General features: G+C 45.3%; 1 protein-coding gene across 1 annotated transcript; it reads left to right on the top strand.

The window, feature by feature from the left end:
* Positions 1-1,761: 1,761 nt before the first annotated feature.
* ZDHHC1 (zDHHC palmitoyltransferase 1) lies at positions 1,762-18,918 on the top strand (the record flags this gene model as incomplete). The annotated part of the gene is made up of 10 exons (XM_082489444.1): positions 1,762-1,980; positions 4,336-4,511; positions 5,127-5,228; positions 6,063-6,187; positions 6,528-6,686; positions 10,133-10,245; positions 15,992-16,077; positions 16,677-16,770; positions 17,722-17,830; positions 18,197-18,918. 10 exons carry the CDS (start codon positions 1,762-1,764, stop codon positions 18,730-18,732), a joined length of 1,719 nt encoding a protein of 572 aa, XP_082345570.1. The 3' UTR covers positions 18,733-18,918.
* Positions 18,919-23,195: the final 4,277 nt, after the last annotated feature.

Here is a 23,195-nt window from a genome sequence, read left to right as displayed (position 1 = left end):
AGCTTTGTTTTTCATCAGTGCCGGTGGGTAATCAGTGTATCGGCTACAAGAGAAGCCCTTGAGTCATATGGGAAAGGCAAGAGGAACTTTCCTTGTGGAACAGGACAGACGAAGCCTGACATGCAGCGTTCTTCTTTCTTTGAGGGTCTGTTAGCAGGCAGACGCTGCTGGGGGATGATGGCAGCCTCAGGGGTGGTTCAGCCAGGAGGTAGCTTACCCGAGCTTTAGTTGCAATTAATCACATAAAAAAAAATCTATCAAATTGTCCAAAACTTTAGATGTTAAGTTACATAACTTTCAAAACATCTGGTGTTATAAAACAGCAAAGTCTTGCATGAAAACAGGGATTCCAGGGTCTGGGTGGGCCTGGATCCCCAGGCCAGGCTTTTATTAGGAGAAAGGAGAAACCTGTGGGTTTCTTCAAATATTCTGAGTTGTTTTTGTGACAGGTTGCTCAAAGTGATGCACAAGCAAGTTTTCAACAATCTAATGAGAAAAATATCACATGCTTAGTAACTGTTTCTCATCATTGATGAGCCAGTTGCCCTGTAGCAACTGGAACTGTGAATGCAGGCAGGTACTGCTTATTTCTTCAAAGTCCAAAGTTAGGATTTTAAGATTTTTTTTTTTCCAACCTGCTTGTTGATAAGACTGTGCTGATGAGCATGAATTACATTCTTTTATATTCTCAACCAGTACTTCTCTACCAGTTGACATTTCTAGCCCTTTGCTTGGGACTTGTGCAGGACCGTTGGTGTACCAAGATCTTAATCGTTCTGCTCGCTGTTGTTAACCCTCTGTTGCTAAAAGCTCATCCTTGCTCCGTGGCAAGCGAAAAGCAACAACTAATAATCCAACACAAATTGAAAAAAAAAAAAAAAAGAGAAATTGCTTCTGAGCTCATAGCTTTTGTGAAAACAGGGATCATAAACATCAAGAACTTTCCAGGTTGTGGTTTGTAACTCATCTTCGCAGTTAGATCTTGCTTTCTTCTGCCAGGAGTCCAGACACTGTAGGAGAGCTGAATAATCAAGCTGCTTCCTGCATGGATGTCCTGCATATGTAACTTTCTGTTTTATTCTTCTAGCAACAGTCTGCTTTATACTTGTGTTATGGAGTAACTCCTGTTTCTTTTCCTCTTTTTGTCATTAAATTATCAGTTCACTTTTTCAGTTTCTAGTCTTTCCACTTCCTTTGTGGCTGACAAAGAAGTCTCTGTTTTCTTGGATGCTGTGTAATGCTAAATCACAGTTCCAGACCACATGCTCCAGTGGGGCCACCCGCTCTTGCTACACTTCTCTGCACTAGCTGGAAGGAAAACGTGGCATATCTGAGACAGGTGAAAGCATTTGTTCTGCCATCATCCATTTCTGACATGAACACATCCCCAGACCACAGCGTATCCTACTCCATCTCTGGACTGCCACTGACATACCTACCCACTTTGCTCTTTTTCCTAAATTTAGGTATAGATCCATTCAAAGGCTGACAAAAACCTGCAAGTTTCCCTTAACTGAAAGTCTGGGGTATTGTTGTTTCATGCAGACATCAGCACTTGCTTTTTAAGTCTGTAATTCTTTTTCCCTTTTTATTACTATTGATCACAAATTCCCTGTGCAGAGAGAAGTGTCTCCTCAGATGTGTCGTCGTTTTAGTCTCTTCAAATTTCTGTCCACCTTGGTGCGTATCTCCAGGACCAGAGCCCTGTCAGAATATTTTTGAATCACATTTTTTTTTGGTTTTCATTTTTGATTTCTATAGATGAATATCTGCAATAAACCTCCTAATAAGACAGCTCCAGAGAACTTGAGTGAAGCTGTTCCTGAGGTGCATGTTCAACGCGCTCGAAGGAATGGCTGGAGCTGGCCCCTGCACCTTTTCCAGATTATTGCCTGGTTGCTGTACCTCTTCTTCGCACTGGTTGGTTTTGGAATCCTGGTTCCTCTCCTGCCCCGCCACTGGCTGCCCGCTGGCTATATCGTATCCTTTGGTCAAGAGGAAAACAGGGACCGTAGTAAACTATCAGTGGGATTTTTTTTTTTAAATAGTTGTTAGGTAGCATAGAAAGCATAGCAGCAAGCAGCTGAGCCAGAATCTTTTTCTGAACTGTAAACATAATCTTGATCTTCTTCTGCCTATAAAAAAATTAGTTATTTTGAGATCCTCTCTGCCCTTCCACTTTAGGTAGGTCACTAACTTTCTGCTTGTCTCCTTCATCACTCTCTGCTAAGGTTTCTATCTTTGCCTCTGAAGTTCTTCTGGTGTCTGCTTCTGTCTGTATGTCGTCTTTGCTTTACGTTATTCTTCTATAAGTGTGCTGCAGGGTTTGAGAGAAGTCGTACTAAAAAAGCCCCTTCTGAAACATTCTTGCCACGATGGGCAGCTACACCTCCCTGTGCTGGCTGAATGAGTCTTGAAAGGCAGCTTTATATATTTACGATTCTATGGTGTGGTTGCTTGCGATAGCTGGCAGTGGATCTTCTCCCAGGGCCCTCTCTTGTCCTCTGTAGGAAATCTGTGAGTGAAAGACAAAGTGGTGTAGTGTGAACCTCAGAGGAGAGGTCTGTTGTGCGACAGTCTTGAGCAGCAGTTTAATATGCGTCTAACTGCCCTCTAAATGTGGGCAGTGTCAGAAGATGAGGTGCTTATACTGTGAAGGCATCTTGTCTTGTGTGCTGCCCCTAGAGCTGTGTGCCCTTTCTGCTCCTGCAGCTGGGAAGGAGAGGGACTGGAGATGGGGTGTGCCGGGGAGCAATCCCAATGCTCCCAGTGCCACCAGTGTCACCTGTGCCCAGGGGCCAACCTCTGGCTCCTGGTGGACTAAATTGTCTGGGGAGTGGCGGACTGGAAGAAGGTATCCCAAGGTTTCAATTTAGTACTTACCAAGCTGGTGAAGGTTCATAATTTGTGAGCGTTCGCTTTTGTCATCTCCTTAGTAACATCTTCCTGGTGAAAACAAAATTGACTAAGTGGCTTAGTGCCACTTAGCGCCTAGTGCTTTCTTAGCAGAACCAGATAACCAAGAAATTATTAGAGAGAGAGTGCGGGGAAAAGTTCTGAAGAGGTGGGATGTGCACTTACATCATTTATACTGATTTATGTATGTCAGTGGAGCCTTGGATATGTTTGGGTCGCTTTTGCTTATCATTGTTTTAGTTAACGCCTGTGTGATTTAGGCTTTAATATCATCAGCTCACATCTGCCTATCTTACCCAAATCCTTGGCATTATCACGCTCCAAACCTTGTGAATTTGTCTACCAGATACCTTCATAACTCAATTTAAAGTCACTCTGATTCAACAGATTAATGTATCCCAAAGTTTTACTCCGGGTTAATAAAGCACTAATGTCTCTTTTGTGTCAAAGGCAAATCCCTTACCATTCTGCTACACCAGTCATCAGGGCTCCAGTCAGCTAGACGTCTCAAAGACCTTTTTTTCCTTACTACACTGCTCTGTTTTCCATAGACGTTAGTATGATTAACGAAGTGCACATCTGGATGTATAACAAATAAACCAGGAGGTTAATTTTTGCACACATGCTCATTTAATCACAGTATATTGAGAAGCAAACTCTGGAGCACAGTGGTACTCTAGGCATGCAGGGTTGCTGCTTTGTATTTGTGTATTCTTATGTATTTGTATATTCTTTACAAATATCGGCAGTTGCATCAGGTGTCTGACCAAAAGTACTGCTAAAGCGTATTTGCTCTGACTTGCTACGGTGTTCAGAAGTAAAAATCCAAACAGGTAATATTTCAAGCAACAATGACAAATCCTGGATACTGGCTGGCTGTAAATTGTGTAGGAGTGTACTTTATAGGGGTCATCCTCTTCCTTGGGATTCTGACTAAGGAAAAAGAAAGCAAGGTGATCAGTACTGGTTCCTTCCTTGGTGTGACCTTTTTTTTTTTTCTTCTTTCTCGGAAGTTTGGTCTTGTGAAGGGGCGTGTGCACGGCCTTAACTGACTGTTCCTTTCCAAGGAGTCTGTGTGGACTAAGAAACGTGGACCTATGCCAGCAGTCTGCGCGTGGGGTCAGATTCTGGTAAGTAAAGGTAATTCTTAAAACTCCTGTGCTAGGAGGGACGTTTCTGTGAGGCAGAGTAGTACACAATAAGGAGGGACGTTCCTGCAGATTTAGTTATCTTTTCCCAGAGGATATTTATTACAGTGCAAATGTCTCTGTTAAAAAAGCTCAGATTAATGTGCTGCAGCCAGTTATATAGCGATTTCTGATTCTAAGCCATATATTTCTCATCTATGTGGGCTTTGTGTATTAAGGATAAAAATATATGTATTAAATCACTCATACAATCCTTAACTGTGTACTCCAGTGTCCAGGAGCGTGCTTTATCTACCATTTAGTTGTTCATCTTACTGCAGTCTCCATTGATCCTGCGGATGCAAATGTGCGAGAAAAAAACTATCTAGGGCCTCTGGCCACCTTCAATCGTAATCAACACGCACATGTCATTGAAAACCATCATTGCCATGTCTGTGATGTAGATGTGTAAGTATCTTCTCTTTTCCTTCTACTACTCTGTCTTCTTCACCATTACGCTTCACCATTAGTCTTGAATGTTAGACCATAAGATGGAAGTTGAGCCCTTGAACTCTATAGCACGAGTTAAACTTCATCCTGTGGCAGGGTTCGGTTAATTGGGTAGGTGCCCGCTGTTGGATATGCACATGGTTCTGTGTTTTATTTAATTGCTCAAATGTTGTGTGGAGAGGACTGTCGTGTTCTGTGTTATCTGGATGTTGGTGTTTGACCTAACAAACGTGCGTGTGTGCTTGTATCTGGCTAGATTAATCTGGCAGCTATGGTAGCAGGAAATTCTTGGAGGGCAGACATTAAGATCGAGCTTTATAGAATTGCTAAAGGGTTTCAAATAAGAAATCAGAGATCTCCAAATTAGCAATCACGCAGTGCATTGAAAAGGCAAATTTTGCAGTGTTTGGGATTGTGGTCCAGTGATGGCCGATATGTTTGGGTGTTCCTGATGTAGAAGGTTTTCTCACTATTACTGGGATCTCCACTGCTCTCTCCCCCTGTATTTGTGCCACTGGAAAGTCACGGTAATGAGTTGGTGCTGCCACGCTAACGCCACCCTTTCTTTGGCAGGAGCGCCAAGTCAAAGCACTGTGGAACTTGCAACAAGTGTGTGTGTGGCTTTGATCACCACTGCAAGTGGCTTAACAACTGTGTGGGAGAGAGGAATTACTGGTAAGAGCCTGGCATTGTGACAGGAGCACAAGACTGCATCAATAATGTCGCCCCTTCTCTTCGCAAGATTCTCCTGCATCTCAGTCCAGTCTGTACTCAGCCACACAGAACCACTTTTCTTTCAGACCCTGGCTGAATAAAATCAGTCATGAGAAAACTAGATGGAAAATGCAGGTGTGATTATGACTTTCAAATAACCAGGGATAAAAATCCTACACTTAGAATTTTGTAGCTGAACATCTATGAGTAAAAGCAGAGAACATAATCTTATTATTTGGTATTAGGAAAAGCTTCTGGGATGTTAATTGGGTGTCCTTAATGCTTCTGAGCGCTGGAGTGGGAATAGAACCATGATTGTGCTCTTCCCGTCTCTGAAACAACCTGCATCCAGATTGCATGCTTTCCCTACGAGACTTGCCAATTGGCAGGAGTTACAGCAGCGTATAGGCACCTCTGATCCATGCCAGGTTTAAGATAAAGAATAAGGAAGCTGTTGCTGATTATTGCTTCTCGGTTTACTTCCCCGCACTAAAACCACACGGAAAGCAGAGTTGTTCCTGCTGGGGGCTATGTTACACTGCCTTCAGATTTTGTGCAGGGAGCTCTTTGTCTGTCCTAGATGTACTTGACTGTTTTGTAACCACGGTTGCTCTAAAGGGTTGCAGTTCAGTCCCTCGGGATAACAAATCAAAAGTAAGACTGTTAACCAGTATCTATGATAAGTGTAAGGAATTTGGGATAGCTGTCTGTATCTCCGTCTTTGTTAGAGGTTGGGGTTTTGAACTATAAGTGTGATGTTATTGAAGCCACTCAGACTTCTCACCTTCTTGGCAGGCTCTTTTTGAACAGCGTGCTGTCTGCCATTCTGGGCCTTGGGCTTCTGCTGCTCGTCGCTTGCTACGTCTTTGTGGAGTTCTTCATTGACCCCATGATGCTTCGCTCCGACCAGCACTTTGATGGTACTAGCAGTGCTTCAGTTGAGCAGCCTGTGAAACAGCCAGCGTATCTTGATATGGGATTGTATTCTGTGGGCTCTCCTGCTGAGGAGGAGCTTCCATTCCTTAATCCTTCAATTTTATATTTCTGCAAGAGTATCTCTGCTCAGCTGGACTGAATGTCTTTCCTTCCAGAGCTAACTGCTCTTCCTAAAGGCCTTGCAGACACAAGATTTCTTAGGCCCCCAGTGCATACCGGGTCTGCAGCTACTTTTGAGTTAGCAATGTTTCCAGCTGTAAAGTTTGGTTAGAGATATTTAATACCTGGACAATCTACTTACCTCCAACTCTTTTTGTTTTACAGCTCTGAAGAACCACACGGACCGCTGGTTTGTGTTTCTTCCTGCTGCTCCTGTTGAGACTCGCGCATCTGCCATTTTGGTCACGGCTGGGATTTTTATTCTTCTGAGCCTAATGACCGTGATCCTGCTAGGCCACCTCTTGACCTTTCACATTTATCTCAGTAGGTATTATGTTCCTGTCATCTGCATCCCCGTTTCATTTTCGCTTGGCTGCTTCTACTCATTCTGCATTTGCTGTTTGTTCACCCGTGTCACAAATGTACACACTTTGTGCAAGATTGCCATTGAAAAGGTAGAAAATTTGGATTTAACATTATATTTCCGATTTTTCCCCAGTACCAGGTAGGCTTATCAGTGCATGTGCAATACGGGGCTTGCGTTGGGCCTGTGCATTCGTGTGTCTAAGCTATGTTATCCTGGAACTGAAAGCACGTGGGAGAGCAGTAGAGAGGCCGGGTGGGATGAATGGGTTAATTCCAGCTCAGTGCCAGCGATGGCAGATTCAGATTTGCTCCACGTATGGGCTTTTGTGAATCTCTTCACTGTGTTCCCCACTACTTCTGGTGGGTGAGAGAGCCCGTTTCTCCGTTACCCCAGAGAAACGTGGATGGTATTGATCTGGATTTCTAAGAGGCCCGATGTCCAGGTCAAAGTCACTTTATGGAAGCTGTACCATATTGTCACCAAATGACTAGTCGAATTCAGAGGAAGAGGTTTTCAGAAAGGCTCCTCATTAGATCTTCTTCTTGTTGCTCCGTCAAGAAGGGATATTTATGTTTTTTTATGTACAGATTGGCATCAAAACCCCTTTTTCAGCCATCAGCCAAAATGAAGCCAATGCTATTTGGCTGCCTGACATGTCATGATGAGAAAAGATCTTACACTTGCAGTAGTCAGTGGTGCCAAAACTAGGGAAGAATGGATGTGGTGGAAGAGACAGCAGTTACAGAGGATCCTTGGATGGATTTTTAGGTTGTCGGTTAACAGCGATGCAGATGCCAACACAAACTAGGTCAGCACAAACCAGTGCAGTTCCAGGAGCAAAATAGTTACGCTGCTGAAGTGTAGCGTTTGATGGGTGAGTGTTCCTCCACTGGCATTAACGTTCCAGGCAGTGAGATCATTGACTGTCGTTTTGCTTTTACAGCCTCTTCTGAGCGTAACTTAAATTTGGTCACGCTGCGATTTTGCTTTCTTGGCAAAATTGAAAGTTGACTTTGCTGGGTTAATGGCGATGCTTGGAGGTATCAAAAGTCGATCTAGCGCTGTAGAAATACTAAAAGCATAAAAAAGCTGAGGCAGCTCCAGGAAGATTTCCTTTGGCTGAAAAAAAAAAAAAAGGATTATTTGGTTTAGTACTGAGCTGTATTTGTGTACAACTTCCACAAGAGGGTGCTCCCTCCTTGGGATAGAGACACGCTTTCTCTTATCGGACAGAAACGTGCATGTGTTAAAACCAGTTCTACTCCGGGTTTGGGGTTTATTTTGTTGCTGTTTTCTTGGCGTGATTTTCTTTCCTCTTTCAGAATAAGTGTTGAGCCAAATTAACTTTTATTTCTGGCCCAATTGTAAATCTTTGACTTATATGGAAACAGAATTGAATTATTCTTAATTTTTGTTAACACTTCATTACATTAAAATCTGCTACCCTATTGAAACTGGTTCCAGCTGTGCAGAATTGCAGTGTGTAAGTCCTTAACAGGAGGGATGTTACCATATTGAAGTCTATATTGTGTGTTCCATATGAGTATGCATCACCCTTACAACTGCGATTCAGACAAAGTATGTCTGCTTTAAATTCCTCTTATTTCACATATGTAATTGTCAGTAGTCTCCTCTGAATGCTTTAAGGTAGATAGTGTTGGAATGAACTGTCTAACCCTTTTTGGGACTAGAAGTTGACCAATTAAAACATAATTACTATTCATGAGTATTTCTGTATAAACCTTTTGGTTTTAAATAATTAAATTGCAGAAAGAAAATAGCACCCCTGTGAGTGGTATTGCCTTTAAGTTTCACATAAAAACCCCTGGCTTAAGTCAGGCATGACTATGAACATTTTAGAATCTAGTTTTGTTACAAGCACGGTGAAATTTTCAGAATTACTGTCCTGATTTTAATTACTCACTGCTACCACTCAAAAGGAAGGAAGTAGGTTATTCTCAAAATAGTAGGTCCACGTGTTCAAAATTACCAGTCTGGATTGAGACTCAGTTCTAGAGGCATTCAGTGAAGCACGGCACTTCAGAAGCTTGAAGGGAGGATATTTTTTTCCTTCAATACTCAGAGGCCAATGGTAGAGCATAATAAAAAGAAAAAATTAGTAGGAAATATAGGAAAGGATATGGGGCTCTTCACAAGCTATGATTATATGTTGCACAGGATGTGCTGCGGTGTTATCTGGCCTGACAAATGCAGTATTTTTTAACTAAATGGCTCTATTAAAATATTTTAAAAGTTGCGCTGTTAAGTATGCAGAAACCAACGAACTCTAAACTACAAATGGCTTATAGCCCTTTGCTGATGAAGCCATATTCTGTTTCTCAGATGAAGCATACGGTAGGATTCTAGCAGCATTTGCCAGCGCCCTGCACTGTCCCCATTAAGTGCATTCACTAATCACTTGGCTGCAGGCTCGTTTCATTTTTATGCTCCGTCTTCCTGGCCAAATGGATGTTGAATTCTTATTTCTTCATAAGGTCATTGCTTTAACAGGAGGGGCATCTTCTCCTCTGCTTTTCCCCACTTCCCTGTGTTTAAGGCATGCTTTTGAGAGGTAAGATATGGCTGATACGAATGTCTTCAGGCAGAGGAAGGATTTTAGCCTGCATGTCCCACATTGTAGGCATCTGCTTTAACTACTATGCTTCTGTAAACAGGAAGAATGACTACCAGGCTGTGCACTAAAACCCTTCAGCATCCATTTCTGGGGTTTGTGCTCTAAAAATGCTTACCAGTGTCAGGGTCATTATGGGAGGAACGTCTGAGTTTTGGATCCTCGTAATGTTTTGAGCCTCATGAAGAAACCAAGCTGCTCAGAAACGTCACATGCTTTTGGTCACTCATGGAAGCAGATGTGTTTGTGTGTGGGAGGCCTTAAGAGCACATAAACTCAGGCACATCGAAACTCTGAACACGTCTATTTGACACCAGACAGGTTGAGCATTTAATGCTCGCTGTTTTGGACATTAAGTATCTCAATCTCCTCTATGGGACTCCTCAGGGACACACTAACGTGCTGAATTTCTTTTCTCCCTTTAACATCACATACCTTCTGACTACTCACTGAGCTCTGTACGATGCGGATCTTACCCTTGTTGGGTATGAATAATGGATTTGCTCTGAAATGAGCTGAACAAATTCCTACAGTATAGAAGGCTGTGCCATGTACATGAGGCTTTAGAAGAATAGTGGGACTATGAGAAAGTGTGACGATGACAATAAAGGATATAGTGAGATACACAGTGCAAAGGTACTTTTGGCTTAGAGTATCAGTCTTTTCATGTTTATAGTTACTATTTGATTGTGTAGTTATTCAGACTGTTTGTGTAAGTGTAATCAGGGAGTGGCCTTTCCTGCACTGACAGCTCCTTTTCTTTCCTCCCAGTGTGGAACAAATTGACTACGTACGAGTACATCCTGCAGCAGCGTCCCCAGCAAGAGACGAAAGAGGTAGACAAGCAACAGGAGTCTTGTCCCTCCCAAGTGAGGCCCAGTCAGGTACATGTACTTTCAGTCCATTTCTCAAAAACAGCTTCGCTTGTCCGCAGTGTAAAGTTTGCTTCACTTTTGTGAGCTCCAAATTTTAGAGGCAATTGCTAGAGATAAGACTTCAGAGTTACTTTGGTGGGGTTGAGTAGGATGTGAGAGAGCGTAAGATCTGTAATTCGATGAACACTTTAGGCATGAGCAAGTACTGCTTTCAAAGGAATCAATCCCACCCACTCTCTTCCTCCACCACTTGTTTTGGGCCCTGCACTATTCGTTTCTGCCAGCGCAGCTGTTACAGTCATGCAGTGAACAGGGTGGGGGAGCTCATCTGGGTAAGAATAAACGTTATTAAAAAAAAAAAAAAAGTAGTTGAGCTTGTGTTTAGCTGGCCCAGCTCCCTCCCAATTGGTTTACCAAGCAGTCACATAAACGCCTGTGTCAGCACGAAGGAGGATGATGGAAGAGTGGGAAGGGTCCTGTCACTGGAAAGGACAGGACCATCTGTTTGGGTGGCAGTGCACATCTTACTGGCTTATGTGAGTGGTATCGCAGGTCATGACTGAAAGTGAGACAGGGTCTAAGGCTTGGAGAAACTGGGGCTAATCATCAAGCAGCTAATAATGCCAATAGTTTAACCATTTTGAAAAGGAAAGGCACACCAATCGTGTTCAGAAACAACCCAGATGTCTGCTTTTCTTTGAATCAAGTCTACATAGTGATAAGGGTCCTTGTGATTACCGTGATGTTGATCTGTATCTCTGTAAAAAGAGTTCTACGAGCCCTTTAATGCTGTAACACTCTGCAGTGGCATATATATTCTGCTATGAATTCTGAGGTTCAGTGTAATTTATTTTGCTGCAAGGCAGCTCTGTGCCTCGAGTTACTCAAAATTTGACTGGATAAATTCTGTACTGTCTTTAACAAGGGCTTGGACAAGAAACTTCCTAGTCTAAATTTTTCTGCAATTCTGCTGTCCCGTGTAACTTTTAGTTTTATGCAAGTAAGTTACCTGCTATACAACCAGTTTTATATTTCATAAGAAATTAATTAAATCTAAGCTTCATCCAAGTATTCTGTGTAGAGATACTGGGATCTCTCCAGACTCATTCATAGTTTTTCCCTATCAAAGCAAAGGGGAAAGTGAGCTAATTCCCTTTCGTATAATACAGAGACCCCAGCTTTTCATATGTATGGTTTTTTACTGTCTTGGAAAAGTTGAACTTTCAGTTTAAACAGAGGTTTCCATAACAACAAAAATATTTGGCACTTTGTCTCATAGAGCTTTGCTTACTATGAAAATTAAAACAATAATAAGGCATTAGCTCTAATCATTTCCTGGTTACTGAATTTTGATTGATACTGAAAATATATTTGAACAGGGGTGGACTCTGTGCACATTTCGGATGCAGCCATTCAACAATGTTCTCCTGTCTATGCTGGTGCTTATCTAGATATGTGTGAATATGGTTAATTGGAAGAAGTAAGTTGGGAAGAAGCAGGGTGAAAAGGAGTTCTGTGTTTCAGGACTGCAGTTTGTACCTTGGGGAACAAGAAATACTGGATGATGCCCAGTAACGTTGTTAAGAAAAATGTTAATCCACCAGATTTTCCTTGTTTCTTACATAGCAACCAGAGATAAACACAAACAAATAGATTGGAGTAGGAGTACACCAAGTGACTTGCCTTTTGTAAGCTGTGGTGACTACAGCCTTCTTTAGCTTGAACACAGAAATCCTTTGTAATTGATCCAAGATGTTGGGAGCATAAAATGGAAATCATCCTCTTCCCACTTTTGTCTCAAGTGTCCATTCATTTTAGGGAGTAAGAAGAAACATGCATTTCCCCCTTTAATCCTTGTTTTTGAGCTTTATTCAAGCTTGGGTATTGGTTTTGGCTTCAGTTTGCCGTGTTTGTCTGTGGTTAAGTCTTCGGCCGTGCTCAGCTTAAAGGATTCTTGTTCAGGTTGAAGGAATCTTCTTATGTGCTTGTAGGATCCTTCTCAGAACATGCACAAAGTAAAAGCCCCAATTTTGCACGCTTAAGTGGTTCACATGTCACAAAAGGTGCAAAACGGTTGGACATACACAGCCTTTGCCTCTATTACTATACTGAAAGCAGGATGTGCAAGTAACAGTTTTTTCTGTAGGCAGTTGCATAGCAGTCCAAAGAAACATAAACTAAACCAAAACCAATGCTTTAATGCATAATTGCATTCATACCAGGGAGCTGGCTTTCACAGCGAGGCCAGCTGGGATGTGATCCTTTTCACATTCCTAAAGCTTTGAACTTGCTTTGGACACTGATTCAGGTTGGTGAGATTTGATTTTAAATAATAAACATGGATTTTACTCAGCTGCCCTTACATTTTCAAATATTGTTTCTCTCTTCCAATGCCTGGTTAAGATGAACCTAGTCTTCACTCTCAGCCTCAATACTTGCAACAGACCTACCTGCCCTGGGACCGGAACCATTTGTTCCTGTTCAATTCTGCCTCCCCTCCACCCAGACAACATTTCAGGGCACTTGCTGTGGCTGAAGCGGATGGTAAGAGCAGCTGCAGCGGGCAAGGGAGCTGAATTAATCCTGAAGCTGTGACCATGAAACCTGGGGTGGACACAGCTGGCGTTCAGCCTCTAGAGAAGGTCTGAGCATGGTCAGGATTTGCATGGTGGCAATGAACTTGGGCGATCTGTAGATTTAGCAGTCAGATTTCAGCAAGAGTAAGAGCTGAATCCTAACAACCCCATTGGAAAGGGTAGACCTGTCGTGCTGTCCCAGTTGAAGGGTGCTGGCTGTCCTGCTAACGGCTGTGGGAGCGGAGGGAGGCTGGGACTCTGCTCTGTGGCTATAGGAGAGAGAACATTGTATTTTCTACTGATCGAGTCGTCTTCCATTTGCTTCCACTAGTCAGCTCTAATGGTTTACTTTCTTTTATGTGGCTGCTTTGGTTATACATAATTTATGGAAGGCTGAAATGAACAAAATGGATTTTTAAAAAGCTCTTTCATTCCCTACTGGAAAGAATTCTCTGTGATATTCTCGACATGTATCATTTATTAATCTCCTTTGATGTGCCAGTCCTGCAGTCCTATTTGTATGCTGTGGACATTAAATCCTGATTGTTTTTAGTGTGCACAGTCCTACGAGGAGGTCTCCTGCTGCAGCTCATTTTGGCCACAGTGCGCTTTCCTCTGAAAAGACCTACATCTTCCCACCCGTGCGCTTATGCTGACACGAGATTGTGTGTGGTCTCCTTCATTTGTGACTCAGGTGCATGAGGCTTGAATGTAAATGTTAAGAACTTGGTCCCCAGGGAAATTTGAGGAAACATTTATGCACGTTTGGTGTTCAGTCGATGGTGAGCAATTATCTGACTTGACTTACAAATGCTATTTGAAATATGTGTGGTCAATTCCTGCAGATTATTAATCCTGCACTTGGATAAACCCTGCCTATAATAGCTTCAAGTAGCATAATTCTCAAATTGGAAAGTTCTAATGTTTGGGATTGCTAAACCATTTCCCTTCAAATTTGATGTTACTACCTATAAAGCAGCTGCAAATTTCTTTCCACCTCTTTTTTTTTTTTTTTTTTTTTTTTTTTCTTTACCAGGCCAATTAAACTAAGAGCATATTACAAAAGGCAACAAGCCTGAAGTCTTTCCAGTTTGGCAATTCTCTTATCTAACAATTACATGAGTACTAAGACTCTAGACATTGATGCCAAGATGCTCAAAAGCAGCTAGTAATTCGGGAAGGATCTCTTCTGACGTGTAAAGAAGGCTGGCCAAAGTTGATCAGACCCGCGCGCCGGCTCTGGCGCTGGCCAGTTGTGCATGCTGAGAAAGAGTGTAGGGGTTGTAGTCCCCAGTACCCTCTCCCAGCACTTGGCAATATGTGTTCTGGAGCACAGAGCTTCGAACGGCTCTGTATTTTCTGGTTTTTCATGCAAAGTTTTCTCATTTCTTCTTGAATCTGTGTAACATTTAGCACTTGCAGCATCCTGTGGCAGTCAGTGCTACAGCTTATTTCCACGCTGTGTCAAAAATGCAGCCTGCCTTATGTTTCTTTTGAAACTACGACCTGATTTTTTTCATTTGGTGCTCCCTAAGTGTTGCCTTAGAGAGGTGGTAAACAATTATTCCCCATTTGCTTTCTCCACTCCTGTGTGCCCTGCGTACTTCCTCTGCTGACCGAAGAGCCCTGCCCCGTTAGCTGTTTCTTGTGCAGAAACTGCTCAATACCTTTCATTGGTCCTATCACTCTTCTCTGTACCTTCTTCCTGGTCTTCTGTGGGGGAAGATGCTGGAATACTACAGAGAATCCAGTGTCCAGGCTGCCGATGAATTTATTCAGTATCATGAAACTATTTTCTTTTATTTTTTTTTTATGCCTCTCCTTTTCATTCCTATCAGCTGAAACGATTTCTTGGCTGCCACTGAACGTGCAGCTCCATGAATTCTAGTTCAGAGACCATTGCTTTGTACGTAAAGTTTACACTACCCTTCCCATGTGCATCACTTCACATCTGTACATCTAGCATCATTGATTTTTGTGTGCCATTTTATCACCTCGTAATCCAAGATCGCAAGAATCTTCTGCAACTCTTTGCGGTTGGCTTTCATTTTTATTGCTTTACATAAGGGAGTATCATCACCAGATTTCATCTCACTGTTCTGCTCTTTTGTCGACTGTTTATGAATTTGTTGAAGTGCAGAGGCCCTGGGTCTCTCAGGAGCTCCCTTGTGAGACATCCAACTTTGACTTCATTTTCTCAAGTTTGCTGGTCAGGCTGTTCAGACAAATAGGTCTTCAAGAGCTTGTTTAAGCTTTTTTGGAAGCTAACGCCTAACGCATTTAAAATCCCTCTGTCTTTACCACCTAAAAGTTGCCTTAAAATTTATGTGTGTCTTTATAGTCACTGCACACCAAGATGTTGAAGAGGAAGTTGTCTTGCTAATTATTCAAGTTTAAGAGCAGCTGAAAAGTAGTGTCAAGGTTCTCCTGAGCGTGGTTTATCCTTTAGGACAAGGGGGCTTCATACCCTGCATCACTTGGTACTCTGCTCATCTTAACTGTGTCCTTTTGAGGGAGAACTGGGAGCCCTTTTCTGTAATGCAGACATGTGGATTTAGGAGGCTTATTCATTGAGTCTTCTTAGATGTTGATGAAAGTGTGCCATTTTCAAGTTCAGGGTGGCATTGCTTTGAATTCATCTATACCTGAGGCAAATGAGCAATGTATCACGTTCTTTTTAAAAAACAGCTGTTATTAGTCATACAGGATTCACACAAGAAAGAAAATACTTTTTTCCTGTGTTGCATGCTTTCATTTTCATCACCTCCATTTTGAATTTAAAAGGAGTTTTTTGCCTTCACTGCTTAACTCCTTTGATTGAACTGTATAACTAATGGAGGCTTTAAGTGATATTTTGAATCTGGTCCCAAGAAATGATTAAGCTGGTCTCTGCAAGCGTGCTCTGATTTGATTTTGAGTCACGTGAAATACTGGCTGGACTAAATGAATGAATCAGGGACTTCTAATTGTCTCAGTCTTGGTTTTCCATCTTCTTAAGCAGCAGACTCCTGCTGAGTTTTGGCTGTGCTAGATGTAAGGACAGAAAATGTCTGGCATGTGGCTGAGGAGGGAGGAAAAAGACATCTCTGTAGTGAAAATCCCTCTTCTCCTCCCTGTGTCAATATTGGTCTGAAAATGTTAATTCCTTTTTTATTATTATTATTATTACTGTTTTTCAGGAAGCAGACTTTTTTTCAGGTAACCCTGGCTATACAGACCCTGGTATTCAAGTAGAGGAATTCTCAACAGTAACTTCAGGAAAAGGGTGAGTAAAGTCCTAGATAGGAGGCTCCCAGCAGCGTGTACAGTGAATGGGAAATTGTCCCCAAAGTCACCGATGGACCCTAAGACAAAAGCACTTAGGAGGGTAGGGAGCGCCAATGTTTTGGTCAAGGCACGGTGAAATCTTTGAGTTTCAGGGGGGTAAATACCTGCAGGAGTACTTGCCTCCCCTCCCCTGGGAAAATAATTTTCCTAGAATACTCTGTTTAGGCTGTTTTATGTTAAAATTACTTTAACGCTGCCTGATTTCTCTTGTAAATCCTATATTGAGCTCATTATAGTTATATGATTTCAGGTTGTCGAGAGATGAATCACAACAGCAAGGTTTATAACACAGGCAAACACTCATGGGAAAACGCCATCCTTGTCTCTTAATTAATCCTTGCCTATTAACTCAAGTCCCTGGGGAAAGGAGAGGAAACCCTTCATATTTTGCACAGTTGCACAGGAAAAGTCACCCTGCAGTTTTGCTGGGAATGCTGCGCAAGGCGAGGGATGCTTTGGTCAGGCTGATGTGTATGCGCCAGCAAAGTGGGCATCAGAGTTAAGTCGTGTCTCAGGGAAGCGTTTTGTGTGTTTTAGGTTTTCAAAGCTCTACGTCCACAATGACGAAGCTGACCCCGAGCAGAGCTCCTCTCCTGACCTCCCATCTCTTCACTTTGCGGTCCCTTCTCAGGTAAGCAGGAGAGTTGCTAAGTACCGTAACCTCTGCAGCTGACAGTTCAGCAGGTTGCGTGGGTGCACGCTCACGCTAGTGCAGACTGTGGTTACCTCTTTCATACACGTGCTCCCCCTGTCCTCAGCATGTACCTGCAGGTATGGCTGTGCCCTGCAGTCACTACAGCCAAGTGATGCTCTCCTGTCTCAGCTCACATATGTGATGGAATATATTCTGCAGTTCCTTCGTAAGCTTGCAGCTCAGCTGTAATGCAAAATCTTGCTGCTGGTGGAGTTCAGCGGCTGTATCTATACTACTTTGTTGATGTAACAAGCTGCGCATGTTTCTGTAGAGCAAAATCCATCAGTTTATGCATTCAAATGTTAAAGCATCTGCCCAGGAAAAGATGGTGTGTGTGGATATGAAGCTTGAGTGTGTGAAACAGCTCTCCAACGTCAAGTTTTCCGTGCTCTTGATATTCACATACCTACGTCAAGATGCTCTCCCCCCTTGCTCAAATGGCAGGTGGTGGTGCTCTCCCCCTTTCCTCCAAGCTTATTAATCAAAGTCTTGTTGTGTAGATGATAAGAAAAATGCCTTTTCAACTATAACTGTATTTTGGACAAGCGCTATCATTGTCTTGGGATGTGCTGTGCTATGTGACTTTTGGTCCCCTGTTCTAGTTTGACTACCAGTCTCTCATACATCTTCCGGCTGTTGAGACAACAGCTTAAAGGTACCTACAGTATGTACCTATGCAGTATGCATGTGTTCATTAAATACCTGTTCTCTATCATTGCTTTATAGTAACTCAGCCTTAAACTATAAAATGTTCTTGGTCTTTTGTCATGCCTACTGCTCATTATTAAAAATGGGATGAATTAAAAAGAGGTAGGAATTTTAAAAGGTGTGTCATTACTTTGGGCTGATGAAGTGAGTTCCCTTCTCTTGGACCTCTTGCTTTCGCAGCAACAGAAAAAAAGAAGAAAGAAGACGCATAAAGCTTCTTCCTCAGCAACGGACAGCAGATCTAAAACACACGCAAGACCTTGGCCCTCCTTCCCAGATCCTCAGTCAGGTGAGAGTGTACCAGTCAGCTTCTCTGCTTCTGGACTGGATTTCTCGTTGCTGGCATGTGGAAATGAGTGTGTCATGAAAACTTTGCGCTGACAGAAAGTTAACTTGCCGAAAAAGGGAAAATGAGTGCTTCTGAGTGCTTGGAGATATTCTGAAATGATCAGACTTGAGTACACTGCTGACTGTAGAATTCTGTGCGTTTTCAGATCTAATTTTGCATAAATTTATGTATGATTTTCTTTAACACCGATGGATCAGCCATATCCGAGTTCCTGGGCTTGTTGATGTCTCTGTGGAGCTCAGGGATCTCTCCCTCTCTCTCTCCCTCTTTCCTGAAGCTTTCTTCTCCCTTTCTTTCCATCTGTAGAGTTCCCAGCCGCGGCTGTTGCCACCTCATCTTCCCACAGCCTTCGCCTCTTAGTGCCGGCTTTTCCTCTGAGAGCTGCTGTGCCCCCCAGCAGCATCGGCCTCATCCAGGCGGCGGGACCCCCAGCTGACTATCACTCAGAGTCCGCTGAGTCCATGGATGAGATTCCTGTGGCTCAGACTCGCCTTGGGAGCACGACCCTTCATAGGCCTCTTAAGAATAACTCGAGCAACTCTCAACACTGTCCCTTGTCCACAGACAATCCCAGAGGTGACAGGAAGAAGAATCTGTATTCTGGGCACAAGGTAAAAAGGAAAAGCTGCCAGCAAGACAGACACGTGGAACGGGACCTGGAACTTTTTTCTAAGATTCCTGCCGTGTTTGTAAGTAAGAGCAGTGGAGAACCTCATGTCCCTCAGCCCCAGCCCAGTGAGAGCACATCCGAGCCGCACCACAGAAAATGCACCAGCAAGCAGCACGTGGGCAGACATGACCCGTGCTTTAAGGACATAAGGACAAACACCACAGTGGCCTAGTTAGCTTTCCAAAGCCATAGCCTTTTGGGGACAAGGCAAGAGGTTCTCTTTCTATTTGTATGTCGCTGTTCAACGATCTTGACTCCAATGACTCGTCTTTTTCCCTCGAGGTAGTCCTTTTACCTGATGCTGTCCATCTTCCAGCAGAACTAGCTGAGAGGCAGTAAAAACCCCGCTGCATCACTGTTTCTGGCTGCTGCCTCTTCCTAAGCCAGGAGTGCCCCCGAGCCCAGTTCCGCTCTCCTTGTCAAGGGGGAACAATCCCCTGGTAGGGATGTGCTGAGGGCTGCGACTAGTTAAGTACAATTAGTACTCCGTAGAGTGCTGAGGGATTCACCGCTGCGCTGTGATTGTCTTCAGACTGCAGTGAGGCATTTCTCATGCGTGACCAAAGGCAAGAGGCGATAAGCTGGCAAACCTGAGATAGGCACGTTACTAGAGAGAACTCGAGTGCTTTCCATAGGAAGGGGCTGTACCCACCTGGCCCTCTGCACACTACTGCAGTAAATTTCTGGGAGAGTGCGTGGGGAAGAACAAGGCTGCATCTCCACTGTTCACTACACCCTGAAAACTAAATTTCCCATCTTCCTACACCCTGTCAGTCTTTGGATCATGCTCAGGGGCTTCAGCAGGTGCTCAGGGAGTAGCCTTGGGATTGCCCTGTCCCTCTACCGCTTCCCACTGTGCTCCCTCGAGCCAAGTTCACCAGCATGTGCTCTGCAAGGCAGCGTAGTTTGTCCTGCTCCACCTTCCCAGCAGCCTGGGGTGCAGCTTTCCCACCAGAAACTCTGAGACGCAGCAGGTCCTGAAACCTTTCCATTTCCTGGGCTGTCAGACCCGCATTAGTCCACAGCCAAACCTGGAGTCTCTGTATTGCAGAAAAATCCCGCAGCAGATACCGGGGCGCGTAGCCAGTGCCTCGAGTCACAGCACCCTGTGCTGGTGGTGAGAAGCAGAGAGCTGTCTGGGCTGCCGAGCTACAGCGCCTCGGCTTTCCCTGCCCTCTTGTCTTCCCCAGGCAGCGTGCCCCATTCCAAATTCCTGGCACAGCGCTGAGGCCGGAGCTGCCAGCAAGCCCAGATCTGCCTAGCAGCTGGTTAACCTCAGATCCAGGGATAGCAGCTACACATCCCAATGGGCTTTGCCGCTGGCACGGATGTGCCTGATGCGATTTGTCGCCTGCACAGTCCCTGCCTTGCTGGCACGGACGGTGCCTTAAGCTGTTTCTGTGCAGGCCGCCGGCACTGCACGCTGCTGTCGTGTGTGCGTAGGTGCACCAGCAGAGACGAGGAAGCCTGGGAAGTCTTTTATCACCCTACCAAATGTTCTAATGCATGGAAACCATGAAGAACCCATTCTCCAAACTACAGTGGGTGCAGGTTAGGGAAGGACAATACAAAGTGGGGTGCTACATGAGTCGAGCTAAGCTGTTCCTCCCCTCGCCTAGCTCAGTCTTGCTGAGCTGTTCCTCAGAAATGGTTCACAGCAGGACAGGATATCTGGGGACAAATGCTCTTTTGGGCACAGCCAACACGGGACAGGCAGGCTGGACTCCCAGCTTTGAGGTACGCACTTCCCAGTGCGGCTGTTGCCCGTCACCCCAGTGCTCCCACTGGTTTCTACACTGCTCTGAGGTCCGTGCAAAGTCTGCTTCTCCTGGACCTTTAAGCCCAGACAGTTTTTCTTCAGCAGAGAGAGGCAAGAAGGTACCTGCTGTGTGATGGAAGCCTCAGCCCATTCCAGGAGCACCCCTGAATGCCAGCAGCTGGCCCAGCTCCCTCAGGAAGCACCCCAGCACCATCACCTGGCCAACGCCATGCTGCGTGGTGCTGGTGCAGTGGACATTTCAAGTAGTGCTTGCCTTCGAGGAGACGGCAAACTGCCACGGCTGCTTCTGGAAACACATGATTCTTGGAGAGCTGAAGCTGCAGCAGGGGAGCACTCCCTTTGCTGAAGGGTTTATGGGGCGAGTGTGGCTCAGAGGCAGGACCATCCAGGCTGAGCACTCCCTGGGACCATCCATGGGGAATTGTGGCAAGGCAGCGTAGGTACGGTCGCTGACCCCAGGCTTCTTTAAAGGGTGTCTTCCCATCCTTGTCTCTTGTCTGATTCTTGTCTCCTGAAAGAGCTCGGATGAGGAGCCTGGACTCTTCATCAAATTATGTGATCAGCAAAAGCAAAGTCTCATGTAGCTGTTGAGGTCATTATGTCTAAATCTGCAGGAAGGCTTTGCCTACGGTGTCCTCACAGCTTCCCTTGCTGCTGTGAGCAAGGGGGTGTGACCCTTTGGAAAAGCAGGCATGTGTGGGACCAACCCTTGTGGACCGGCAGACGTGGCACTGCCTGTCTGCAGAGACCAGGCCATCTGCTCACTGATGGAGCCCGGTTAGACAAAATCCTCCCTCGTGTTTCTCCTCACGTCTGCTGTCATCCAAAAGAACTACACCCTGCAGGGATGCTGGGCTCGGGGTTTTCAAAGGCCAGCTGTACCTCCATCCAGAAGGCATTGGTAATTTCTCTCCAAGTGCCCCTGAGCAGACCTCATGTGTTTTCTAACCCTTTGTCCACGCAGAACCGGTTCCAAAGTCATGTATGGAGCTCTTTAGTAGCTCTGTCCACAATAAAATTTTCTATGCCCTTTGCTAAATCGTTTCCTCCTTTTTTGCTGTTGTTCAATTTCTCTGCCCCATTTTGCCTTGCAGCTCTGATGTCCCAGCTGGCCTTAGTGTATGAACAGTAACAGTAGTCCCCTCTCTGGAGGTCTCTGTTAGATGGGACTGCCTTCCCTGAGGGGTAGGGAGCAGACCACCTTCTCCAGGAGGTATGTAACTCCAGCCTGGCCTCTGTGCTGCGGCAGGGTGAGCCCCACAGGGAGGAGGTTGGTCCAGCTGTGCACCACGCTGCAGGACAGCTGCTGCACCCTTTGGGGTCAGCGGAAACGAGTTTCCCGATCTGTCATGTATCCAGGGAGAAAAAGGTCCAGCATGTCCTGAGGTGGCAGGTTCTGATTTGGGAGGCAGGGAAGACATCCTTCTTCTGTCTTCAGCTGAGACATGGAATGTTTTTTCCACTACATCGAGTGCTGGAGGAGGCAGAATAAATCAAGGCTGCAAAACATGCGATGCCTTGTCCGCGCCTGGGGGCAGCTGGATGCTGAGCACAAGAGCCAGGCATCAGCAGGACGGGCTGCCAGAGTTGGACTCCGATCTCCTGAACCTCACGGGTGGCAGGCCGGATTGTGTGTGCCGCATGGTGTTTGATTTTTGGCTGGGTGTTGTGTTTTCACCACAACAGTGTTAAAGGAGGACTGTTGAAGATGGGTATTGGGCACCCAAGAATGAAACTGGTGAGACTGAGATGGTTTTAGCTCCTGGGAGAACCGCGCTCTGCCCCAGATCAGTTCCCAGCAGGGATGAGCTGTCACAAGAGCAGTTGAGCGTCTTGCCTGAGCCGCTTCATGCCAAGAGGGTCTTCTGCAGATGCCACGTTGCAATCTACACGTGCCCGCAGGACCCCGGCTTTGGGTGCTGTGTGCGGTGTCCCACAAAGTCGTGGAAGTTTCCCGTGGGAGGGAGCCGGCAGCATTGCAGTATGGTCACAGCAGGCACAGCCTGGGCTCACTCCTTCCCCACCTCGTTTCTGTCCTTTTTGGGACCCTAATGCTGATACCCTGCGGATTCAGGTGCTGAGGGCATTTGTGCTGCCAGAGGACGACAGTGACCACGAGCTAAGCCCTCGCTGCAGCCCAAGACCATCAGAGAGCTGCGTAAGGCGACAGCAGAACTCCTGGTGCCTTCAGGTCCCCATCGGTGCCATGACATTGAGGTCTGGCATCCCCAGAACCTTCTCCAGCACTAAATGAAAGGTTTTTTGCCAAAGCACGGAGTCTTCCATCAGCAGGAGGCAGGGCCGTGGACTGGCTGTTCCCACCATGAGCCGCTGCAGTTGTTTTATCAGGAACAAGCGACGCATTTGCAGGATGGTGACAGCTTTACGAAGTCCTCTAAAATCATAAATCCTGGTCCCTGGCTGCTCGCCAGCGGCTGTGCCAGGCCTCGCAGCACGTTCCTGTCTCAGCCTTGGTGTGAGACGTACGCCCTGCTCGCTGTCATCTTCAGGCGTGACTCAAGCTTCTTTGTTATCTCTTTGAAGTCAAGGGGACCTTCCTTTGGGAAATGTTTTTTGGGGAGTCTGTTCCCGGGCTCTGCTTTCCACACGTCCTGAGAGCATCTCTAGGGGCTGAGTTGAGTTGTATGGGGGAGGGGAGAAGGAAGCTCCTGCCAGAGGAGGGAGTGCATTTTCCCCCTCCACTCTGCCCTGTGCTGTGTGCATCGTCACTGGGACCCCAGCGCCAGCGGCCGCTCTCCCTCAGCTCTGCGTGCCGCTGGCGCAGCCGGCACGCACACACGCACGCCGCCATCGCCGCCGCTCATCAGCCGCCGCTAAGCCCCGTTAATGCCTTG

Source organism: Vanellus vanellus (assembly GCF_965231255.1).
Source record: "Vanellus vanellus genome assembly, chromosome: 12".
Classification (NCBI taxonomy): domain Eukaryota; kingdom Metazoa; phylum Chordata; class Aves; order Charadriiformes; family Charadriidae; genus Vanellus; species Vanellus vanellus.
Note: the sequence above shows the minus strand (reverse complement) of the source record. Positions and strands in the feature narration are given on the sequence as shown.